General features: G+C 42.1%; 1 protein-coding gene across 3 annotated transcripts in view; it reads left to right on the forward strand.

Annotated features, from left to right (window-relative positions):
- SNX9 (sorting nexin 9) overlaps positions 1-21,343 on the forward strand; it is a 225,173-nt gene that overhangs the window by 77,385 nt on the left and 126,445 nt on the right. For all 3 annotated transcript variants that reach the window (XM_088457395.1, XM_088457396.1, XM_088457397.1), the window contains exon 3: positions 9,723-9,797. In XM_088457395.1, coding sequence (XP_088313521.1) covers positions 9,723-9,797 — 75 coding nt within the window. The remainder of the gene's footprint in view (positions 1-9,722; positions 9,798-21,343) is intronic.

Raw genomic sequence — 21,343 nt, forward strand, 5'->3', positions numbered from 1 at the left:
TACTATGTTAAGATAAGTGAGTACTGCTTGCGTCTACGTTTCATCGGGGAATTAAAGTTCTCTGTGGCAATAAGTTAGACACTTAAAGATCACGGCCCGGGATTGAGATTGATTGGAATCACGGGACTGTCCCAGCCTGTGATCTCGTTCTGTTTCCAGTGAGGATAATTCTTCTGGAATACCAAGCAATTCCGTCAGGTCTGAAAGAAGGAATTTAAGAAGGTTGGGGCCTTTGATAGACTCTCTTAGTCCTAAAAGTCGCAAATTATTGAGTCTCGACATGACTTGTTTACTAGGTTGTCTACCTTGGACAACAGATGCTAATGAGAGGAAGTGAGCAAGGAGACCTGTTGTTTAAGATCTTCAATTTTTTTGAAATTCAAGCCAATCCTGTTCTCGTTGACAGAAACTTGATGTGAAACAGAGTTTAATTGAGATTTTAAATCTGTTACAGGTATCATGAATTTTTCAGCCTTGCTCTTTAGTAGGGGTTCCACCTTTTCTTTAATAGCTAAATACTTCTGCATATGTCAGAGAGGGTGGGGGAACTTTCAGAGGCATTATGGAGTCAGGAAGAGCAGAAGTATTTAGTGTTCATTCTAGCACCCTGCACCTGTTTTAACCGATGCAGTTCCTCTTTCCTATCTGGGGTGTCGCTCTCATCTGATGTGCTTCTAGCACACTCTGCTTATGCAACAAACTGCTCAAATATAGACCAGAGTGTGCTAGAAGCAGGAAAGAGGAACTGCATGGGTTGTGAAGTGAGACCCCCAATGGAGATGGTTCATCAGAAATAAAATCTGCTCGCCGTCCACCACTTCTTGCTCTTTGGGGCTTTGGACTAGTTAGAGTAAGAAATTTGTCCATAACACCAGCTAGACTCGCAGAGGCTCAACAGTGGTCACTTAGTCAGTAGCTCATTAGTATCTTAATAGTAGGGCCACAGTTGCAGATGGTTAAGGAGGTTACTGTCAGGAACCGTATGGGAAGTTCCTCAGGAAAAGACAAAAAGCCATGAGGTTAGGGGGGCTAGGGAACGACCAGGTGATTGACGGCACTAGGTCTCCCTATTGCGGCCAAACCCAGGTTGGCTAGACCTGCCCAGAGGCACGGAGTCTAACTCACTTGGTGGTCTTCACCAGTGACCCCTCCAGTTGGGATATGGATTTCGCTACACCATTTTAGCAGGTTGCGGCCCTCTGGACAGGTACCTGGGAGTGGCAGGAAGACCGGAACTATATTAGAATGAATTAGCACTAGGAACCCTAGGAACGTAATAACACTAGAGGCCAGCATAAGAACTAAATAGCTAGGGCAAAAGGGATCAGCTAGTGAGCTGAAAACTTAGCACAGGAGATCAGCGTATGAACTGAATACTTGAACATAGGAGATCATAACACTGAGAATTGTAAAGGATCTAGTCGCTGACTTGCACTGAGAACACAGGGAAATGTAACACAGGAATGCACAGAGAATTGTAGAGATCCAGGCGCTGACTTGCACAGAGAAACACAGAGAAATGTGGATACAGGCATGTACTGGGAATTGCTAGAGATCCAGCTGAGAGCTAACTAGTAATTAGCATGAAAGCTGCCACCACAGTAACACAGGGACGCAGCTGGGGAACTGAACAGCACAATAATAACACAAGAGCTGTAATGAAAAGAACTGGAGTTCAGTGAGAAAACTGAAATGACACACTGGAAGTCTGCATGGGAGCTGATATAAATAACACTGGAGGACAGCGAGAAGGCTGAAGCAACACACTGAGGACATTACATGGAGAAACTCTGGTGAGTATCACAGTCCCTGGAACAGCGAAGTTGAACAGCAGTTTCCTGTTCCTGGAGTCAGACTTAAATACCCTTAGGAAGCTGGTCATTGGATCAGATCAGCTGAGTGACCGCAGGACTACCATTGGAAGAGACTAGTCAGGTGATATGGACCAAAATGGCGGCGCCCATGCCTGGCACCCCGGGAACCAGGACGCACGCACGGAAGCCCTAGCAGACCCCAGGGAGAATACTCAGTCACCACTCACCTCCACTCCCAGCGACTGAACACCTAAGCCCAAGGACACCGGTGCGGAGGTGAGCAGCGGCCGATCCCAGGCTGCATCCTGACAGTTACAGTACATTGCAAAGAGAGTCACAATAGTGAATAAAGAAGGAGAGGTGAACACAGTCCAAGGATATGTTAAAAAGTAAATCACCAAAGATCACTATTATAATATCAAATCTCAATTTTAACACCACCTATATACTCAGGGCTGAGAAGCTGGCTGAGATAATGTAGGAATAAACAGATGTGTGCTTAAAATGTCCCAATAGCAGCTGCAGAAATGGTTGTATGTGGTGACCTGACCATCAGTGTCACCGATGTTGTAGGGACAAGAGGCCACGAACATAAAGAGAATCCACTTTATAAACCATTGATCTGAAAGGGTCTGGGGGCCAGGAGGTAGCAGTACCTGTGTTGCAAGCCTGTTCTCCAGTGCAGGTTTTATAATGGCTGTTGCAGGAGTAACAGGGAGAACAGGATCCAACACTGTAGCCGCCGGGAGGGGAGATCTAACAGTTTGTCTTCCTGCATCCAGCGTGGATAGGCCGTGGCTCCTGAATTGCATCCACACAGCTGTGCTGCGATGACTTATCCGGGTCCAAATGGGTGAACGGTTTTCCCCGGTTTTTCCTCTCTTGCTGGCAGCAGACGTGCTGACTGGAGAGAGCGGGTTAGCTGGCCGAACGCCACTTAATCTTACAGGTCGCAACCTGTCAAAACCGACGCTATGTTGATATAAGTTTACTTTGAACTTTTACCAATTACAGTGAAGACAAGTGTCATACTATAAGCACATAAATTATATAACACTTGCTAAAAACCGGACATGGCCGTAAAGCTGTCCTATGCTTCTCATGTAACATGACATAATTTCTTGATATTTTAATCTCCAGTTTTACATTGCATGACCAGTAGTGTTCATATTGTCAGTTTATTACTATCTCAGCGTTTTATTAAAAAGAGAATATCTGGAAATGTAGTGCAAACCACTACACTTCCCAGCGCTAATAGTGTGTATACATTTATAACTAAATAACACCTGCTGCAAGTAATAAGGGTCTAGTTAGGACCCTAAACAAATATAGAAAAAACTAACTTAAAACAGTAATTACTGCACATAGTGATATAAAATTATTCCCTCCAATTCTTATTAGATATATCAGTGTTTGCTTTCTATATAGACACAGGAGGCTTGTTATGAGTACCCCAAATAGGTTTAATAAGCTTATACAAGAATAATAAAATCAAATCACAAAAACAGCAGCATAACTCCTATAAAATATATATATTTTGCTATCCCTAGTATAGCACAATTTCCACATGTAAAGATAAAATTGAATGTAGAGCACTGTAAACCGAGCTTTGGGACTTCTCTTACTATATATACAGTACAGTAAGCAGTCAGAGTCCAATACCATTAGATACTACATTGCTACAAATGCATCCTTAATGTAGCTGTTGGGTATCTAGTTAAAAACAAGTATCAAATTTGTTGCAATTCCACTGTTCTTATTAAGACATAGAGAGCCAAGCCACTAAGTGTACTCTGAAGCTGTTAGTGATTGAACTGGCATCCCAGTTACGATCTCACTGTCCCCTCAGCTTAAACAATAGATATTCGTTTTTACCTCAGTCCAAAAGAACGAATATATATTGCACCTGTATAGCAAACACGGCTCACTGTACAAGCGTGGCCACGCTAGAAGGGTCCATGGACTGGATACTGTTCTTCCTTATATAGAGGCAAATGGCTGATAGTAGCGAGGGGTCACGCTGGGTGCTGTAATAGGTGCCTGCTGCTGTTAGCGTTCCTGTGGGCCGAGTGGTGGTGTCCGTACAGGAAATAGTCTCTGGCAGTGAATGAGGGAAGCCGTAAAACTGCAACTGCTATTGTTCCCGACCACTGCCAATCAAGCTCTTTGGATATACATCGGTAACTGCAGCTTGTCCGGAGCATGAAGTGACTGGAGGATAGTTGATGAACGCGTTTCGTCCCGTGGAATGCCGAGACTTTTTCAAGACTGGAGAACTATGTCCATGTTGTCTCCTTATATTCCTCCAGAATCTCATTAGATGATTGTTTGATTGTTGATCTGCAACACCTGAATCCTAACCTGTTGCAGATACTATCTTTTTATCCATATATATATATAGATTAATTCTGTCTCTCAGATTTACAATTACAACAAAAACATATACTGTATATTATAAGTGCATTAAAGCATTACTACAAAAATTTTATTGTCCTTCATTTTTTTCTTTCATAAATTCTAAATGAACAGTGTAAAACCATAAACCAAATAAACACAATCAAGCCTCCTGTTTCAATCCTATAGATAACAACAGATATAACAATGTTCCTTATTATTTTGTTATCACAAATTCAGTCATTTATTCTGTTTAGTTTATTTCCTTTAATTTTATTTATTTTTATTATTTTATTTTATTTTGATCCAACTTGATTGATTCAAACAATGCATCCCCCGCAAGCTGCATATATGTACATATACACATGAGTGTACATTATTATTATTATCCCTTATTTATATGGTGCCACAAGGGTTCCGCAGCGCCTTACATAGTACATAAACAAAGTACATAAACAGTTGAGCAGAACAAGAAAACAGTGTCATACACTTTAAGACAAGGCAAGACAAGTACATGGTATATAAACATTGCTGCAACAGTAGCAGGATGGCAAAAGTCACGGGTTAGGTGCTTTTGAGTGTAGAGCAGATAATATAAGTAAAGAAAGGATAGGCACCAGGAAAGAGGGCCCTGCTCGTGAGAGCTTACATTCTAGAGGGGATGGGCAAACAGACAGGGGTGACACGGATGGGGTAGACAGTGAGCAATGGGACAGAGGTTTAGGATGACAGATGGGTGGATTCCTATTTTACAGTATGTGTGGAAATCATTTGAATTAAGATTTACACCACTGACATTCTACTTTAAGAGGCAGTTTTTGTAGGTGTCTGTGGAAAGCCACGGTTGTTGTTTCAGTTTACGTGAAGTCTGACGGGTAGCTGAAGCCACTTCATGAAGGGCTTTTTAGAGAGTTTGGTTAACGTGTGAACCAGCAGTCTCAGGCAAATGTAGAAATTGGTGAAAGTAGTTATTGTAAAGAGATGTTCAGATGTAAAATAATAAGTTGTGATCAAGTGTGAATTCTATAAGGCACATTTATTGATTTGGGGGGTGATGGGAGACATGTGAGGTTTGCAGGATATTTATTCCATAGTAAATCCGCTGTATGTGTGTGGGGCCTGGATTTGGTGATATGTCACCAGATAAAAGCAGAAGGATGGAGAAGTAGATATATTTATAGTGACATAATGAGGCTGTAATAGTCAATTTTTGATGAAAAGAAAGCTCATTAGTTTTTAGAGGAGGCGAGTGAATCAATAGGGCTGCAATGTGCCCAGAGAGGTGAGATGCAGGGATAGTTAAGTATTTTATATCCTTAGAGAAAATACAAAGGAGGGTGTTGATAAAAAGAAATGTGTGGTACATGGTGAGTTTTAGGTTTGTTATTTTTAGACAAATTTTAAATCAATTAGTTTCTTAATCTGAAATTACTTTAGATGTTGGTAAATGTTTGTTCAACTGTCTGATTAACTGTTATGTAATCACACTTTGTGCCTTTAACACTTTGTGCTTTTAACCCCAGCTGCACCTATACTGAATATAAAGGAGTGGTATCCTTGATTAAGACAGGCTACATTTGACTCAATATGTCTGCTGATCAAAGGAGATAACTTGCTCTGAGTTGGAGCAAAGACCAGGCCAGGTATATACCATAAACTATGCTTCACTGACCAATACAGACTATACAGGGAAAAAAAAAAAAAATCTATGCAAGAGAGACAGTCACATACATTTAAATCCGCACACGATTGCATGAAGTTCTATGCAGAATATAGATGCAATAAGTAGGATGAGACAGTCACATACATTTAAATCCGCACACGATTGCATGAAGTTCTATGCAGAATATAGATGCAATAAGCAGGATGAGACAGTCACATACATTTAAATCCGCACATGATTGCATGAGGTTCTATGCAGAATATAGATGCAATAAGCAGGATGAGACAGTCACATACATTTAAATCCACACACGATTGCATGAAGTTCTATGCAGAATATAGATGCAATAAGCAGGATGAGACAGTCACATACCTGAGGGATGAAATGAAATGAACAGATGATTAGTCCATATTCATGCAGGATAATTGTATGATTAACTGTTATGTAATCGCACTTTGTGCCTTTAACACTTGGTGCTTTTAACCCCAGCTGCAAACAGCCCCAGCTGCCCCTATACGCGCACATGAATACAAGCAAGTGTGCACAGCACACATACATCAAATATAGCAATCGAAATAGAGAGAAACATTATAGTCAATGTATTACAAAATACTGGGCCTACACACATATATACATACATATATACAGACACGTAAAATAAATGCGCATATACACCTATACAATATTGTATACCAAATATGTGCAGATCTGACTGCACCTGAATGATGTTCCTCAATGAAGCAAATAAACATCTAAACATCCCCCATAAGATTATGCAGCCCTTCTTCTTAGGTTCCTTTTAATATGTATTACCCTATATTTCATGACTAAAGAGATCCCCAATATTCCTGAAATAACTTCCTGTTTTCTATGTGTGTGCCACTAGAATAGGCACGGCAACAGACGTCCCTCGTACCATACTAATAGTACAGCACAACGCAGTAAAGATGTTCTTAGTGTCCCAATAGAACAAACAGATACCACAGTGACCTTAAATATACTTTATCAAGTTGCTTTACTCTATTGACACACAGTCTAATTCAGCCCTTTGGGGTTTAAGGTGTCTAATTTAAAAATTCATGCTGATTCCCCTATACACATTTGACGAAACCTGTTTCCACCCCTCTTAGTACTTCCAAAGTGTTCAACCCCCATAATGGATAAACCTGAAGGGTCACTGTTGTGATGGTAGAAAAAGTGCCATGACACACTGTGCGTAAGTACCTTCTTGATAATGTTGCGTCTATGTTCTCTGAATCTACATTTAATAGTTCGTGTTCTATCTACATACTGTAGGGAACTTGGACACTGTAGGACATATACACAGTATTCACAATTAATAAATTGTCTAATGCGAAAGATTTCTCCATTTGTAGTGGAGGTAACATTAAGGGCTCTATTCTGCATACTTTGTATTTACAGGTTAGACAGATTGTCTTATTATAACGATAATTCCCTTCAGGTTTAGATTGTAACCATGTATTTTCAGAGGTTTTTCTTTCTGATTTTAATTCACTTGGTGCCAAAAGGTTTCTTAGGTTTGTGTTCTTTTTAAAAGTAATCCTAGGTTTGTCTTCAATACATTTTCTTAGTATAGGATCTTGTTTCAAAATAGAAAAATTATTGTGTACAATCTTTTTAATTGTTCCTCATCTAATATTAAACCTGGATATAAAGGTCACTGGTTCTGAGATATCTTTATCATAGTTTTCATCTTTATTTATATAATTATTTATTTTTTATTTCTATTTTTAAGGAGATCTAATCTGTTGATGGACTTTGCATATTGTTTAGCATTCTTTAGTAATTGTTCTGGATAACTTCTCCTTCTAAAGTGTGTAATCCTCTCTTCCATTTGGTGTAAGAAATCTTCATCTATGGCACAGTTTCGGCTTTGATTTTTTTGGAATATTCTTTATCCACAGTCTATCATGCCCACTTTGATAGTGCAAGTAATTATTCACACCCACAGGTTTTACTTAATTTGATGGAACAATAATATTATCTTGAACTGAGAATGCGATATCCAAAAAATGTAGAGTCATAAGTGAGTGTATGAGTAAAAGAAATATTAAACGTGTTAGTGTTTAAATATTTAACAAACTCCTGTGCTCGTGTAGATCCCCCATCCCAAATTATAAACAAATCATCAATAAACCGGCCATAGAGGACAGGTTATCTCTATATGGGCCAGTCCATATGAGTTGTTGTTCAAGGTGGATTCACGAAACTCGCGAACCTGGTCCCCATAGCCGTCCCCAGTGCTTGTAAATAATAATTGTTATCAAAAAGAAAATAATTGTGAGTGAGAATAAACATTATTGCTACCAATACAAAGTCACGTCGCTCCGTTAGGCTCACACCAGTTTCTAAGTAATATTTTACTGCTTCTATACCTGCTTGATGTGGAATATTCGTATATAATGCCTGGACATCAAGGGTAAGAAATCCCCATCCCTTTGTCCAGTGCACCTCAGAAATTTTTTGTAATATATGTTTGGTATCTTTAATATGAGATTTTAGATTTGCGACATGACTTTGTAAGTGTGCATCTACAAAATGTTATAAATTAGAAGTGAGTGAACCAATACCAGAAATTATAGGATGCCCGGGGGGTGAAACTAGTGCTTTGTGAATTTTAAGGAAGTGATAAAATATCGGGGTAATAGGTATCCTCCAATATTGCATTCCCAGTTTTTGCTAAATCGAACATATTTATAAAATCTGTCCGATTGGGTATGGTGGGATGTCCTGATAGTAAGGTATAATTTTTCTTATCAAATAGCTGTCTTTTTGCGTCGAGAATATAGTCGGTTTTTTCTTGAATAATGATCCCACCCCCCCTTATCAGCAGGCCTAATTACAAGAGCATTATTATCTTTAAACTGCATTAGTGCCAATCTTTCCTTTTTAGAAAGGTTTTGTTTAAATGACATAGGGTAATATTTCTTTTTATTTTTATTATCTGATTTCTGACATAATGTTTTAAATTCACTTAGAGTCTTATTGTACAAAATATTAACAGCAGGGCTTTTATGTTCAAGTGGAAAAAATTGTGATTTCCTTTTAAATTTGGTAACTTTGATGTATCGATATGGGAATTTACATCGAACAACATAATCTCCATGGAGTTTTCATTCAATAATTGGTCTAAGGAGAGTAACCCTTCTTGGTCCAAATCATTCAGGGTATTTCCTGAACAATATCATCAGATACATTTAGTTTTTTAGAGGCAATATAGCGTTTTCTACAATTTATTCAGATCTTGGAAGAGCTTGAAGATATTAGATTCTTTAGATGGGGAGAAACTTAAACCTTTTTGTATTAGTTTCATCTGGCCAGTAGTCAGTTCTTGGGACGACAAATTATATATTCTCTTTGTATCTATCTGTATTTGACTTTCCTTGTTTCTTTTATTTCTCCCTCTTCCTCTATTTCTCTGCGCTTTCTTATGGGGGTGTGATTGGCCAGTGTTAGGGCTTACCCTACTATTTTACATCTGTGAATCCCTTGATGATTTATTGTATGAACAATTATTTCACTGATTTGAAAATAGGATGATTGTAAATGGCTAATAATTTTTGCTAAGGGACCTACAATAACAGCTGTGGCTTAGATTTTTTTTTCTTTTAATTTTAGAGAAGATATACTTAAAATATGATTTACATGACTTTATTAAACTCACTAAAACATTTAAGTGTAATATTGCCAATGTTATTGATTGAAATATATCCTATCTTTAATAAAGGATTGTCTCAACTTTTAAGTCTAATTTGCCCTTCCTCCTCCTGGTTAACCTGGGCATAAAGCTGTGCTGAATGTTGAATTTAAGAACCTGTTATCTTTTGCAGGATGTTGGTGGTGGATGGATAGAAGCAAAGAACAATCAAGGTCAAAGAGGTCTCGTACCTACAGACTACATTGAGGTGAGGCACTTTAACTTCTTGTTACCTTGTGGTTGTGGTTTCCCCAAAGGATGGTAAAATAATCCCATCTCCTAACCATTCATCAGTTGGTAAGTCTTCCTACTGTATCTTTGTTCAGAACCTACCACTGTAATATATGTATGTTGTACCAAGATGTAAGGAATCTTCAGAGCTCACTCTCAAACCTATGCTGTGCTTGAATTCGGCCTTGAATGGCATTGCAATTCCGGACTAAATTTACATGTTCATTTTACGTATGAAAATCTGATTTAGTCATTTAGAGGCAAAAGAAGAATAGGCTTAATTAATGTACCGGTATCTGCCCTTATTTTAAAACCTTAGAAAAGAAGATGAGGTGAATTGTCTTAAAAATAGTGGTAAATGAACAGATTATGGCAGGGTTGACTACTAGACTTTTGGAGTCAGTGATCTACTTTTAAAGCTAAAAATCTTAAGTGATTTATTGAGTACCTACATTTGCTAGCACCGTGGACGCGAAAACAAAAAGGGAGCATAGGATGCAAAAAGGGGGTGTGACCTCGCAGCAATGGGCGTGGCTACTGCCCTGCTGAAATCACACATTGGCCCCCAGAGGAAAAAAACACACACATTGGCCATCACAGCAAAAAACCCAAACACAGTGTGGGGGGGCCGCAGGAAAAAAAACATTGTCCCTCACATAAAGAAATAAAACATACATTAAATTGCCCCAGCCCTCCACAGAATACTGACCTGTCTGAGAGAAAGGAACTCCAAATCCCTCCTTGCCATCAGTCGTGGGCGTCACACGTAGTCCAGCACCAGCCACAGTGCAGGCCCGCCAATCTTGATCGGTCCACTCCAGGTTGCAGTACTGTGCCCCCTTTTGGGTTTGACGCCTTTGAGCCGGCCCTGCCCCCATGCGCCCTCTTAGCCCGGCTCTGCTCTGCCCTGCCATTACCATCCCTGCCTGTTTTCTTCTACTGAATCTCCTGTCCCTGACCAAGGCTCTGTCCTCTCACCTCGAGTTTCCACCCCCTACTATCCTCTACCGGCGCAATGGACGCTATTCAATTTTACAGCCTCAACCAATAAGAATCAGCCTCCATTGCTGTCACAGACATCAGAGCCTGTTTCAGCTAGCCACAACAGCCAATAAGAATCACACTGATTTTTATTGGACGCAGCTAACTGCTGCTGGACAGGCCAATGCGATCGACTGAGTTACTGTCTGTGGTCAACCAGACGATCGTGATCGATGCTTTCGCCACCCCAACCTTATGGCATTATGTCACACATTTTTCCACTGATAATATTTATAGAATATGGAGTTTTCACACCTTTAAGAAACCATTTAGCCTCTGTTTTGCTTCTTCCACATTTTGAATGGGACCAACATCATTCTTTAGTATACAACTACTTCAATAAATAAGTACGTATAAATTACACAACTGTTTCTTTTGATTGCCTGTTTAATGAATGTAAAGACTGTTTTAGTATATCCAGTTTGGAGTTGTTAACCTACAGTATACAGTATATGTGCCATCAAAATTGATTAGTTAAATTCATGAAAAGTGACATGCAGGGGGGACATGGCCTAACTCTCAGCCTGGATGGATGTGTCTCGAGGGAGCTCCAGCCTTGGCCCCTTTCAAAAGTGTCCAAGCGGCTGTTTTCGGACTCCCACGCGACTGCCTTCACTCCCTCGGGTGTCCGCACTACCCCTGACCTCCTTGCTGCTGCGGCCTCGATTTTAGAGATCCGGTGGCGGACCACGTGACGTCACCGCCGCGGCTGCCACTGATTTCTTCTGCCTGCTGGCTTGCCGGGATTACCCTGACCCTCAGTGGAGGCACCGCTCCTTAAGGTGCCTGGTATAAATAAACACGAATCGCGGGAGGCCGCCATCTTGGGACTTCTCCTTCAAGCTGCAGTGTGTGTGTGCCTGTGTAGTGGCTGCCTTGCTCCCTTCACCAGCTGAAACAACATCTATGGCCCCAAGGCTCCCAGGCACCACTTCTCATAAGGTTGGGGACTGAGTGCCCTCCAATTGCACTCCCCTGCAGGGTTGCCATAACTTCCTTTGCTCCTACCTTCTTGTCACATCCATGAGCTCCTCTCTTCACACACCCATGAGACTTCTGCTGCTCTAGTACGCAGTGCATTCATACCACAGTCCCTTTTCTTACTACTTGCAAATTCCACCCCAGAGGATTGTCATTCCTGTTAAATAAAGCAAACTTTACACCCTCACACCTCCTATTAAATTCACCTCTCAGAAAACGGCTGATCCAATATCTACTGGAAAGTCTCCTGTGGCGTCGACATTTTCAATTGCCACCTCGTCTAGTTCTGTCCCTGGATTTGATCTCTCTGATGATGCTCCGCTTACGGTTCATATGTTGCACCAGATGCTCCAAGCATTTAGTTCTGACCTCACCTCTGATTTCCAGACCTCCGTCAGACAACTCACTGTTGAAGTGGCAGATATTGGTGATCGTACAAATCATTTAGAGAACAAAAAAAAAGAAGCTGGTCTCCTCCCTGAATGATCTTCTGCTTTCCCATAATTCAGTTCTGGTGGAACTTGTAACTGTCAAAGACGAGCTTGCTGATCTGGAGGACAGGTCCAGAAGGAATAATGTTAAGATCAGAGGTATCCCGGAATCTGTATCTAATGACGATCTTCGGGATTATGCTCTGACCCTTTTCAAAAAATAATTACCTTCTGCTGGGGATCGGGATTTGCTGATTGACCGGATTCACCCTCTTCCTAAACCTAGCTCTGCCTCTGGAAGCTCTCCCCGAGACACCCTTCTACGTCTACATTTTTTCATATTAAGGAGGATATTCTCTGGGCCGCACGCTTGGTGGAGGACACGGATGTCTTGGATGGCCTACAGCTCTTCCCAGACTTCTCAATTCATACTATAAATAAGTTCAGGTCCTTCCAACCCATTACCAAGGCTCTCTGGGACCATGATATACAATATCGCTGGGGATTCCCGGTTAAGCTTTTAATACGGAAGAATGGATCCACTTACGTCATCTCATCCCTATAAGCCGGTGCCAAACTCCTGACTGAATGCAACATTACCGTCTCGATTGCCTCAGCATCTCAGGGACTCCCTCTTCAGCCTGACTGGTCCCAGGTGGGATGAAGATGTGCCTAGTTTCTCCACTTCGTTTTGTTTTTCCAAGTATTTGCTGGCTACGACGGAGTTGGTTTGGACTGAGCTTCTGTCAGCTATCCTATTTCACTGATTCTGCTTGCTGATAGTTGGATCATCTCTCGGGACACCATTCTCTCCTGCTCCTTCATTCCAGCATCTCCGTGTTTCTACCTTGGGTGTCGTGTTCTGCCATCCTCGGACGCAAGTATTATTCATTTTTTATTGCTGGACTTTCAATGTCTGATATATCTGGTTTACGACTGTGATTTTCCTGTTCTCTTTCTCTGTTTTTCTCAACTATGTATTTTGCAATGCAAATATTTCCCTAACTTCTAGATGTTTTTGCTTACTGTAATATTTCATCTCTTTAAGTTGTATTGAGATTTTAAGATATTGCAGTATGTTTACTTAATAAGTTGTGCTGAATTCTAAGTTCTATCTTATAAATGGTCTCATGGATGGGGAATGTATCAGCCCACCACCCACGCATTAATTATGTTGCCGTATCTTGTTCCTACAGCAACTAATGTGGCCCAACATACTGGACCTTTTGGGTTTTTTCTTCCTTTTTTTGTTCTTTTTTCCTTACCCTTGGGTTTTTTTTGTTTTATCCTTTTATTGTGTTTGACAGGTACATCTAGGGCACCCCTTTTCTCTCATTATCTCATGTTATATAATGGTTAACATTTTTTCCCTTAATGTTATAGTGCTTTACTCCCTACATAAGTCACCCATTTGTTTTATTATTCCCTTTTGTTAACTTAACTTAATTCTAAACCTAGAAATAAACACACTGACACATGTATATGGAATTAAGAGGACACAGCCAGAATTTATTGATCAAATTGAAATTCTAGAATAGGTGGCAAGAAGAAAGCAGTGCTCTTAGGCCACAGCCCGATGGATACTAAATAGTAAATAATAGGGGCGGATTCCCGCCCTGCAAAGCCTGACCTGGGGCAGTACCATCCTCCCTTAATTGGCACAGGCTTTGCCCCTCCCTTGGAACGGAGACCAGGTCCCCCCTTTAGGCGGTGACCAAACTTGCCGCTCTCAACGCCTGGAACGCTCCGAAACTGTGACCTGGGGGCTCAAGACAATAATTGGTGAGACCAACGAAACAGAAATGCCTGCCACAGGAGGGGGGGGGGGGATGCTGCGGGCGGCAGGGGTACGAGGGAAGGGGTTGATGGGGCAGGCGGGGAAGTGGGGTTTGTATCATGCGGAAAGATTTGGAATATGTGGCTGCGGGGGCATGTGGCAGAGGCAGCCTCTGTGCCTGCTAGCAAGCCGCGAACCCCTGGCAAAGGGGGGATCAGGGCCCCTGAGTGCAGCGTGGGGGACGTAATGGACCAGAGGGGGGTGGATGGTGGGGGGTGCAGGATAAGGGAGGGGGGGGGAATTGTAACAGGGGTGTGTGCGGGGGGCCGGTGGCAGAGAATTAAGGGGACCAACCGGGATGCACTGCCATGCACATATAGTGCGAGGCAGGCATTATGTGCTGCATGCAAAATGCCCCCAAAAGGCACACCCATGGGAGTGGTGGAACGGGGGGGGGGGGGCAATATGCTGGGTGGTTAGCTTAGGGCCCCGGTGATGCGGAAAACCCCCATGGGAGGCTGCACTAAAGGGGTGGGGCTCTGGGGCTGAAGCAGCGGTGAGGTTGCGCACGGAGGGACCCACTTGCTGCCAAAGCAGTGGAGGGGCGGGGGGGCTGAACATGACGCCATGTTAAGGCTGGTCACTGCTTAAAATGGCCGCCGCGACCCTGCGGGCGGGGCCAACCGCCGCTGCAGTGCGTGGGGTTGGCCGTAATCTGAGGAAGGGGAGTGTGCAGCGGGAGCTGCCTGGGCTGCTCGTGCCATTGCCAGAGGCGGCCAGGTAAGGTAGGGAAGCAGCGGGAGCGCCCGGCACACAAGGGCTGGAAGCGGGGCCTCGCGGGGGACGTGGCATCGTGGTCTGCAGCGGGCCGAGGCCCTGGTTAGCTGGGGGGGGGGGAAGGCGCAGGGTTGAGGGCCTGTCGCCTCCAATAAACGACGGGGATGTTGGAAGCCGGGGACGGCATGCTGTCACTTGCTGGGGGGGAAGGGGGGCTGGCAAATTAACAACGAATAGGATGATAGCAGAAAGGGAGGGGGAGGAAAGAGAGGGACAGGTGCTGACAGGAAGGGGGGGGAGTGGAAAACGATGAAGGCAGGAAAGGAGGCTTAAAAGGAGACAGAGAGGGTGGTAGTAAAGATGAAATGACATGGGAATGAAACAAGAGAAAGACAGACAGGTAAAATTTAATGTATATGCCACTTAGCCAGCCTGGTTGAATAAACTGGAAAGAGGAAGATGGCTCCCCTCACCAGGCTATTTATATATGACCTCTAAGCCCTCCCATAAACCCTACCATAGGCTTATACTCTTCAAGTGACCAAACACTGACCACACCCCCCCAGCTTTTAACCCTTAACTTACCTAACAAAATTACATATCAAACAGGGTGCTTATCTATCCTCAAACTTATTCAAGTATTCGGATGCATTAAGAGGCGGTTAAAGCAGATATAGTGGCCCTACAGGAGACACATTTTTCTTTTTCTGCGCCTCCTATTTTTAAAAACCATAGATATCCCCTTTGTTGTACTGCTAACGGCCCATCCAAACATAACGGTGTTGCCATTTTATTCCATAAGGATACGCCTTTTATTTTACACCGGAAAATTGAGGATAAAAGTGGTAGATTTCTCATTCTTACAGGTATTATTGAAGACACTTTGGTTACCTTAGTCTCTTTATATGCCCCCAACTCCCGTCAGGTCCCTTTCCTTCGGGAAACTTTTGAGGAAATATATAAAGTTCTCCAGGGCGCACTTCTCTTAATGGCCGATTTTAATTTAGTCCTTGATCCTAAAATGGACAGATCCTCTCCCCACGGTTCTCTCTCCTCCTCCCGGGATCTAGGCCTCTCTTTAGCTTTTAAGAAACTGCTATCAGAGTTCGACTTGTATGACACCTGGTGCACCTATTTTCTGATGAAAAAGATTTATACCTTTTTCTCCTTAGTCCATAATAGTTACTCTAGAATAGATCTTATTCTTTTAGATAAGAGAGTCCATCAATGTACTAAGAATATTAAAATTCTTCCCATTACATGGTCTGACCACCCTTCTGTCTTATGGACCTGGGATATGAGTCAACATTTCCCCTTTGCATGCCCCTGGCGCTTTCCTGAATATCAATTAACTGATCCTGAGACTCTAAAGGCCCTTAATGACTCCCTTACATCATATATGCAGACTAATTCTCCTAAGAAAACTTCTATTTTCACTTACTGTTGTGCTTTGAAAGCAGTACTCCGCGGTATTTCTATCCAAAAGAGAGCTCATTTAGAGTCAACACTCAGGTCTTTGGAGTCTCAGAATCAAATCCGCCCAACTAAGACTTTGCGAAATAGCTCCAAGAAGTAAGACACCAGCTGCAGAAACTTTTCATGCTTCGTATGCGTTCAGCCCTTGCCCCCCTCTGTCATAAGTTTTATACTGCTGGAAATAAAGCTTCTCATTTGAGCGTGAACTTCGTGGTAAGCAGGCACGTAATAGGATTAAATGTATTATTACTCCCTCAGGTAAGAAATGTCTTAATCCTCTTGATATCGCTAACTTATTTTCGGAATACTAAGCTAAATTGTATAATCTACATGGGGACCCTTCCACTCCCCAACCCTCAACTAGTACAATTTCTTCATTTCTAGATAGCCTCTCTCTCCCCTCCCTTGATGCGGATAGGTTAGCGTCTCTGAACGCCCCTTGGTCTGTGGAGGAAATACAGCTGGTAATTCAGCAGCTGCCAAAGGGAAAAGCTCCTGGCCCTGATGGCTTTTATTCTACGTTTGGTGAGGTCCTTTCCCCCTTCTATTACAGCTTTATACAGAGGCTTCTCATACTGGTTCCTTTCCAGCTAAAATGGTGGAAGCTCAAATTGTGACTATTCCAAAGCCTGGTAAGGACCCCTCTGAATGCAAGAACTATTGCACTCCTCAATACGGACGTAAAAATGTATGCTAAATTGATATCCAGTCACTTGAATCCCTTGCTTCCTCAGCTGATACACCCTGACCAAGTGGGCTTTGTTCTGGGACGTCAGGCTCCGGATAATACCCGCAGGGTCCTCGATTTGATTGAATGGGTATCCTATACTATGTCACCATTTCTTCTCCTTTCCCTCGACGCTGAAATAGCCTTTGGTAGGCTCCATTGGGGATACATGCGCCAGGTGTTATCTAAGTTCGGATTCCAGGGAGACATTATTCGTTCTATTTCTGCCCTTTATGCTGGCCCTTCCGCTCGTGTCTTTAGCAACGGTTTCCTGTCATCTCCTTTACCAATTTCTAATGGCACTAGACAAGGTTGCCCCCTCTCCCCGTTAATCTTTGTGTTAGCCATTGAACCCCTTGCCCAAATGATTTGTCTGTCCTCAGCATTCCCTTTTCCCTTTTTATAATACAAGGGTTGTTCAAAAAGTAATGCCTAAATGCTCACAACTCAAATTTTATTATAGATACAGATTTTAAAATTTGCAGTAAAATATTTTGAAGTCTTAGTAACAGAATGACTCTACTCAAAAAATTCACCATCTACCCTCAAACATTTTCTCCACCTCTCAACCCAAGCTGTGAATCCACTTTGGAAAAAATCCAGTGGTTGGTGGTTGACCCAGGAACGTATGGCAATTTTGACAACCTCTATGTCTTCAAAATGTTGACCCCGGAGACAGTATTTGAGAGGGCCAAATAGATAAAAGTCAGAAGGGGCCAAATCAGGAATGTATAGTGGATGTGGCGTTATTGCCCACCCCATTTTGGCAATGGCCGCAGATGTTGCCATCGAAGTGTGAGGTCTTGCATTGTCGTGGTGTAAGATGACATTTGACAGTGGAATTGTTGACCTTTTTTTGCAGATGGCTTCTTTCAGCTTCTTGAGTGTAATAATGTATCGATCACTGTTGATTTATTGGTTTGGTTCCAAGTAAGCGATGAGAATAACACCTCTGCAATCCCAGAAGAATGTGGCCATGACTTTGTTTACGGATCGCTGTGATTTAAACTTTTTTGGCCTAGGTGAACTTGGGTGTTTCCATTGTTTTGATTGGGCATTTGTTTCTGGGTCATAAAGGAATACACAGGTCTCATCTACTGTAATGACATTTTGGAAAAACATCTCAGGGTTGGCTTCAAAGTTGGTCAAAAGGTCATTGCACACTTCCACCCTCTGGGCCTTATGATCCCTGGTTAATTTCATTGGAACCCATTTAGCACACGCTTTTCGATATCCCAAATCATTGATTAGTGTTTTTACAGTGCCATGGGAACATTCCAGTTCATCATTGATATCTCTGATGGTCACACAATGGTCTTTCTGAATCATGGCATCGACTTTGTGTCGGTTCTCTGCTGTCACTGCAGTTGATGGTCTGCCACCATGCCACAAAAATAAATATATAGCTAGCAGACATATTAAACTACAAACTGACAAAGTTTCAAATAAATATTGCTTATTATTTCAGAGTTATGAGCATTTAGGCATTACTTTTTGGACAACCCTCATACTTCTCATAAACCATGTCTTTTTGCAGAAGATGTCTTATTGTTTGTAACCAGCCTGGAGACCTTGTTGACCTCCCTAGATACTATTCTAGATAACTTTATTGCTGCTTCATATTACAAATTAAACGCCACCAAAACCAAAGCTCTTCCTATCAATATCCCTTTCCCTATTCTCCAATCATTGAAGACACGTTTTCCTTTTATTTGGAAGGATTTTTTCCTATTATATCAAGGTATTTCCATCCCCTGTAGTATTACAAATGTTCACAAGGTTAATTACATTCCCTTATTAACCCAGTTGACATCCTTAGCCACAGCTTTGATGTGTCACGAGATCTCCTGGTTGGGCCGCTTAGCTGCGTTTAAAATGATGTTGTTGCCAAAACTGATGTACCTATTTTGAGCTATCCCTATGCAATCCCCTGTACGTTACTACAACAGATGAGACGTATGATGTTTTCTTATGTGTGGAAACGTAAGCTCCCCACAATGGCTTATAATCGTATGATTCACTAGAAACTGCAGGGGGGTCTTGCCCTTTCTAATCTTATTAGATATAATGAGGCTGCCCTACTTTCCCAATTATGTGACTGGTTTCTGTCCCCTCATTCTAAGCCCTGGGTCGATTTGGAACATGCTCTCGTTAAAGATTTTCTTATCCCTGACCTACTTTGGTTGCCCCGACAGCTCCGTCCACAACCTCCACTGTTCCCGCAGCCGTCCTCTATGTCCTAAGAGTTTGGGATCTTAAGCACAAAATCCATTTTTGAGTTTACCCTTCCCACAAGGAATGTTTCCCTCCAGGCGATAGATCTTTTTCCCATTTGCATTTCTCCTATTTAATGCACCTAGGTATCGGGTCTCTGACAAATTTCCTTTCCCCGTCTTCCATTTTACCATTCTCTGACCTTTGTGTTAAATTTAATTTAAGTTCCTTAGCCTGGTTCTGTTACCTTCAACTTAAACACTGGGTTGATAGTATGTATACTGATCCTAATGTGTTTCAATCACCTCCAGATCGAGTTCTAGGAAGGTTGACTAAACCTTCTTCTCGTGGTACCATATCTTATTGGTATTGTTTATTGTCGTCCCCCCCCAGATCTGACTGATAAGTCCCTAGTTCAGCTTAAATGGGAGACTGATCTCCAACGTACTTTTACCCTTAAACAGTGGGAATCTATTCACCTTTCTTCCTTCTCCCTCTCTAAATGCACCAATCATACTGAAATGCATGTAAAGCTTTTAAATAGATTGTACTTAACTCCCTCTAAACTCCATAAGATACGGCCTGCGACCTCAAAATTTTGTTGGTGTCTCTGCTATTCTCATGGCTCTTTTCCATGTTTTTTTTGGGAAATGTCCTGTTTTAAGCCCTTTTTGGACGGAAGTGTTTCACCTTATATATGAGTTATTAGGTCTTACTTTAACCCCAGACTCCTCCTTAGCCCTCCTACATTAGTATCCTTCCATTGTTCCTAAATCTGCCCGATATGTCCTTGGTCACATTCTAGTATCGGCTAGGGCCACCATAGCCAAACATTGGAAATCCCCTTGCCTTCCCCCATTTGCGAAAGTTATTTCTAAGACTCAATTAAATTTTTGAAATGGAGACTAAAGAGGTTCCTTAATTTACAACCCCTTCTTCTCCTATTATGAAGTGGCTTCCATGGCATTTATATGTTACAGAGGCCAAATGTGCCCCCCCCTGCACATGCTACTCCTCAGACCCTTTCCCGGCCTTTAATTTAAATGAAACTCTGATGGTAGATTTAGACGATTGATCAATATATTTAGATTTTTTTGGGTTTATTTGTTTACTGATGTCTGTGGATGACCTGTCTCCCTTATCCCCCCATTTTATGTTTTTGTTTCCCCCTATTCTTTTTTCTGTACCTCTATAATGTTTTTGCATATATTCAATAAAAATTTAATGATGAAAGAAAAGTGACATCCAATCTAGACTTCTCTTAATCATAATTTTATTGTGTTTCCTGCACACTTTACATGCACTGCAACTTTACCAATTTATACTGTTATTTTGGTTACAATTTATACTGTTATTTTGGTAACACTTATTAAAACTTCAGAAGTACGTCATGCCGGATTTATAACATTTTAAATGCAGTATTAACATTGGTGTCAAAAAGCTAATAAAATCTTCAAATGGTTGTTATCTGCTGAAACCTGCATTAACAGCAAATATGTGTGAACAGTTCCTTAATATGCGAACAGGAACATATTCATTTTGATGTACTGTTTGTTAATAGAACTGAACAGTCCTGTATATTTATACATGATTTCTGGCAAATTATTTATGTTTTTGAACATTTTACCATACAATAAATTGCACATCTATATATGGGATGCCGTCATAATCTTGTCCACGGGGATTCCGGCGCCAGAATCCAGACACCTGTCTGAATCCCAGCGCCAGCATCCTGACCTTCGGAATCCCGAAGATAAGTAGCTGGGTTAGGGTTAGGCACTAGGGGAAGGGTTAGGGTTAGGCACTAAGGGAAGATGGTTAGGTTTAGGGTGCGGGTAGGGGGAGGTTAGGTTCAGGCATCGGGGAGGGAAGGTTAGGGAAGGGAGAGGGGGAGGGTTAGCAGTGGCGGGCCGGGGGGCAGGGTGCCATCTGCCCCCCGGGCCGGTACTATTTCAGTGCTGGAGGGCCGGCATCTGTCTGCAGCCGAACGCTGCATGAATGCCTGGTGACTGGAGACAGGCAGAGGATGCTGCTGGGCCACTCCATTTGTGTACACATATAGAGCCAGATCTGGATTATGGAAGGGGGCATAGTGGATA

This window comes from Taudactylus pleione, unplaced genomic scaffold (assembly GCF_031769625.1).
Source record: "Taudactylus pleione unplaced genomic scaffold, aTauple2 ptg000760l, whole genome shotgun sequence".
Lineage (NCBI taxonomy): Eukaryota > Metazoa > Chordata > Amphibia > Anura > Myobatrachidae > Taudactylus > Taudactylus pleione.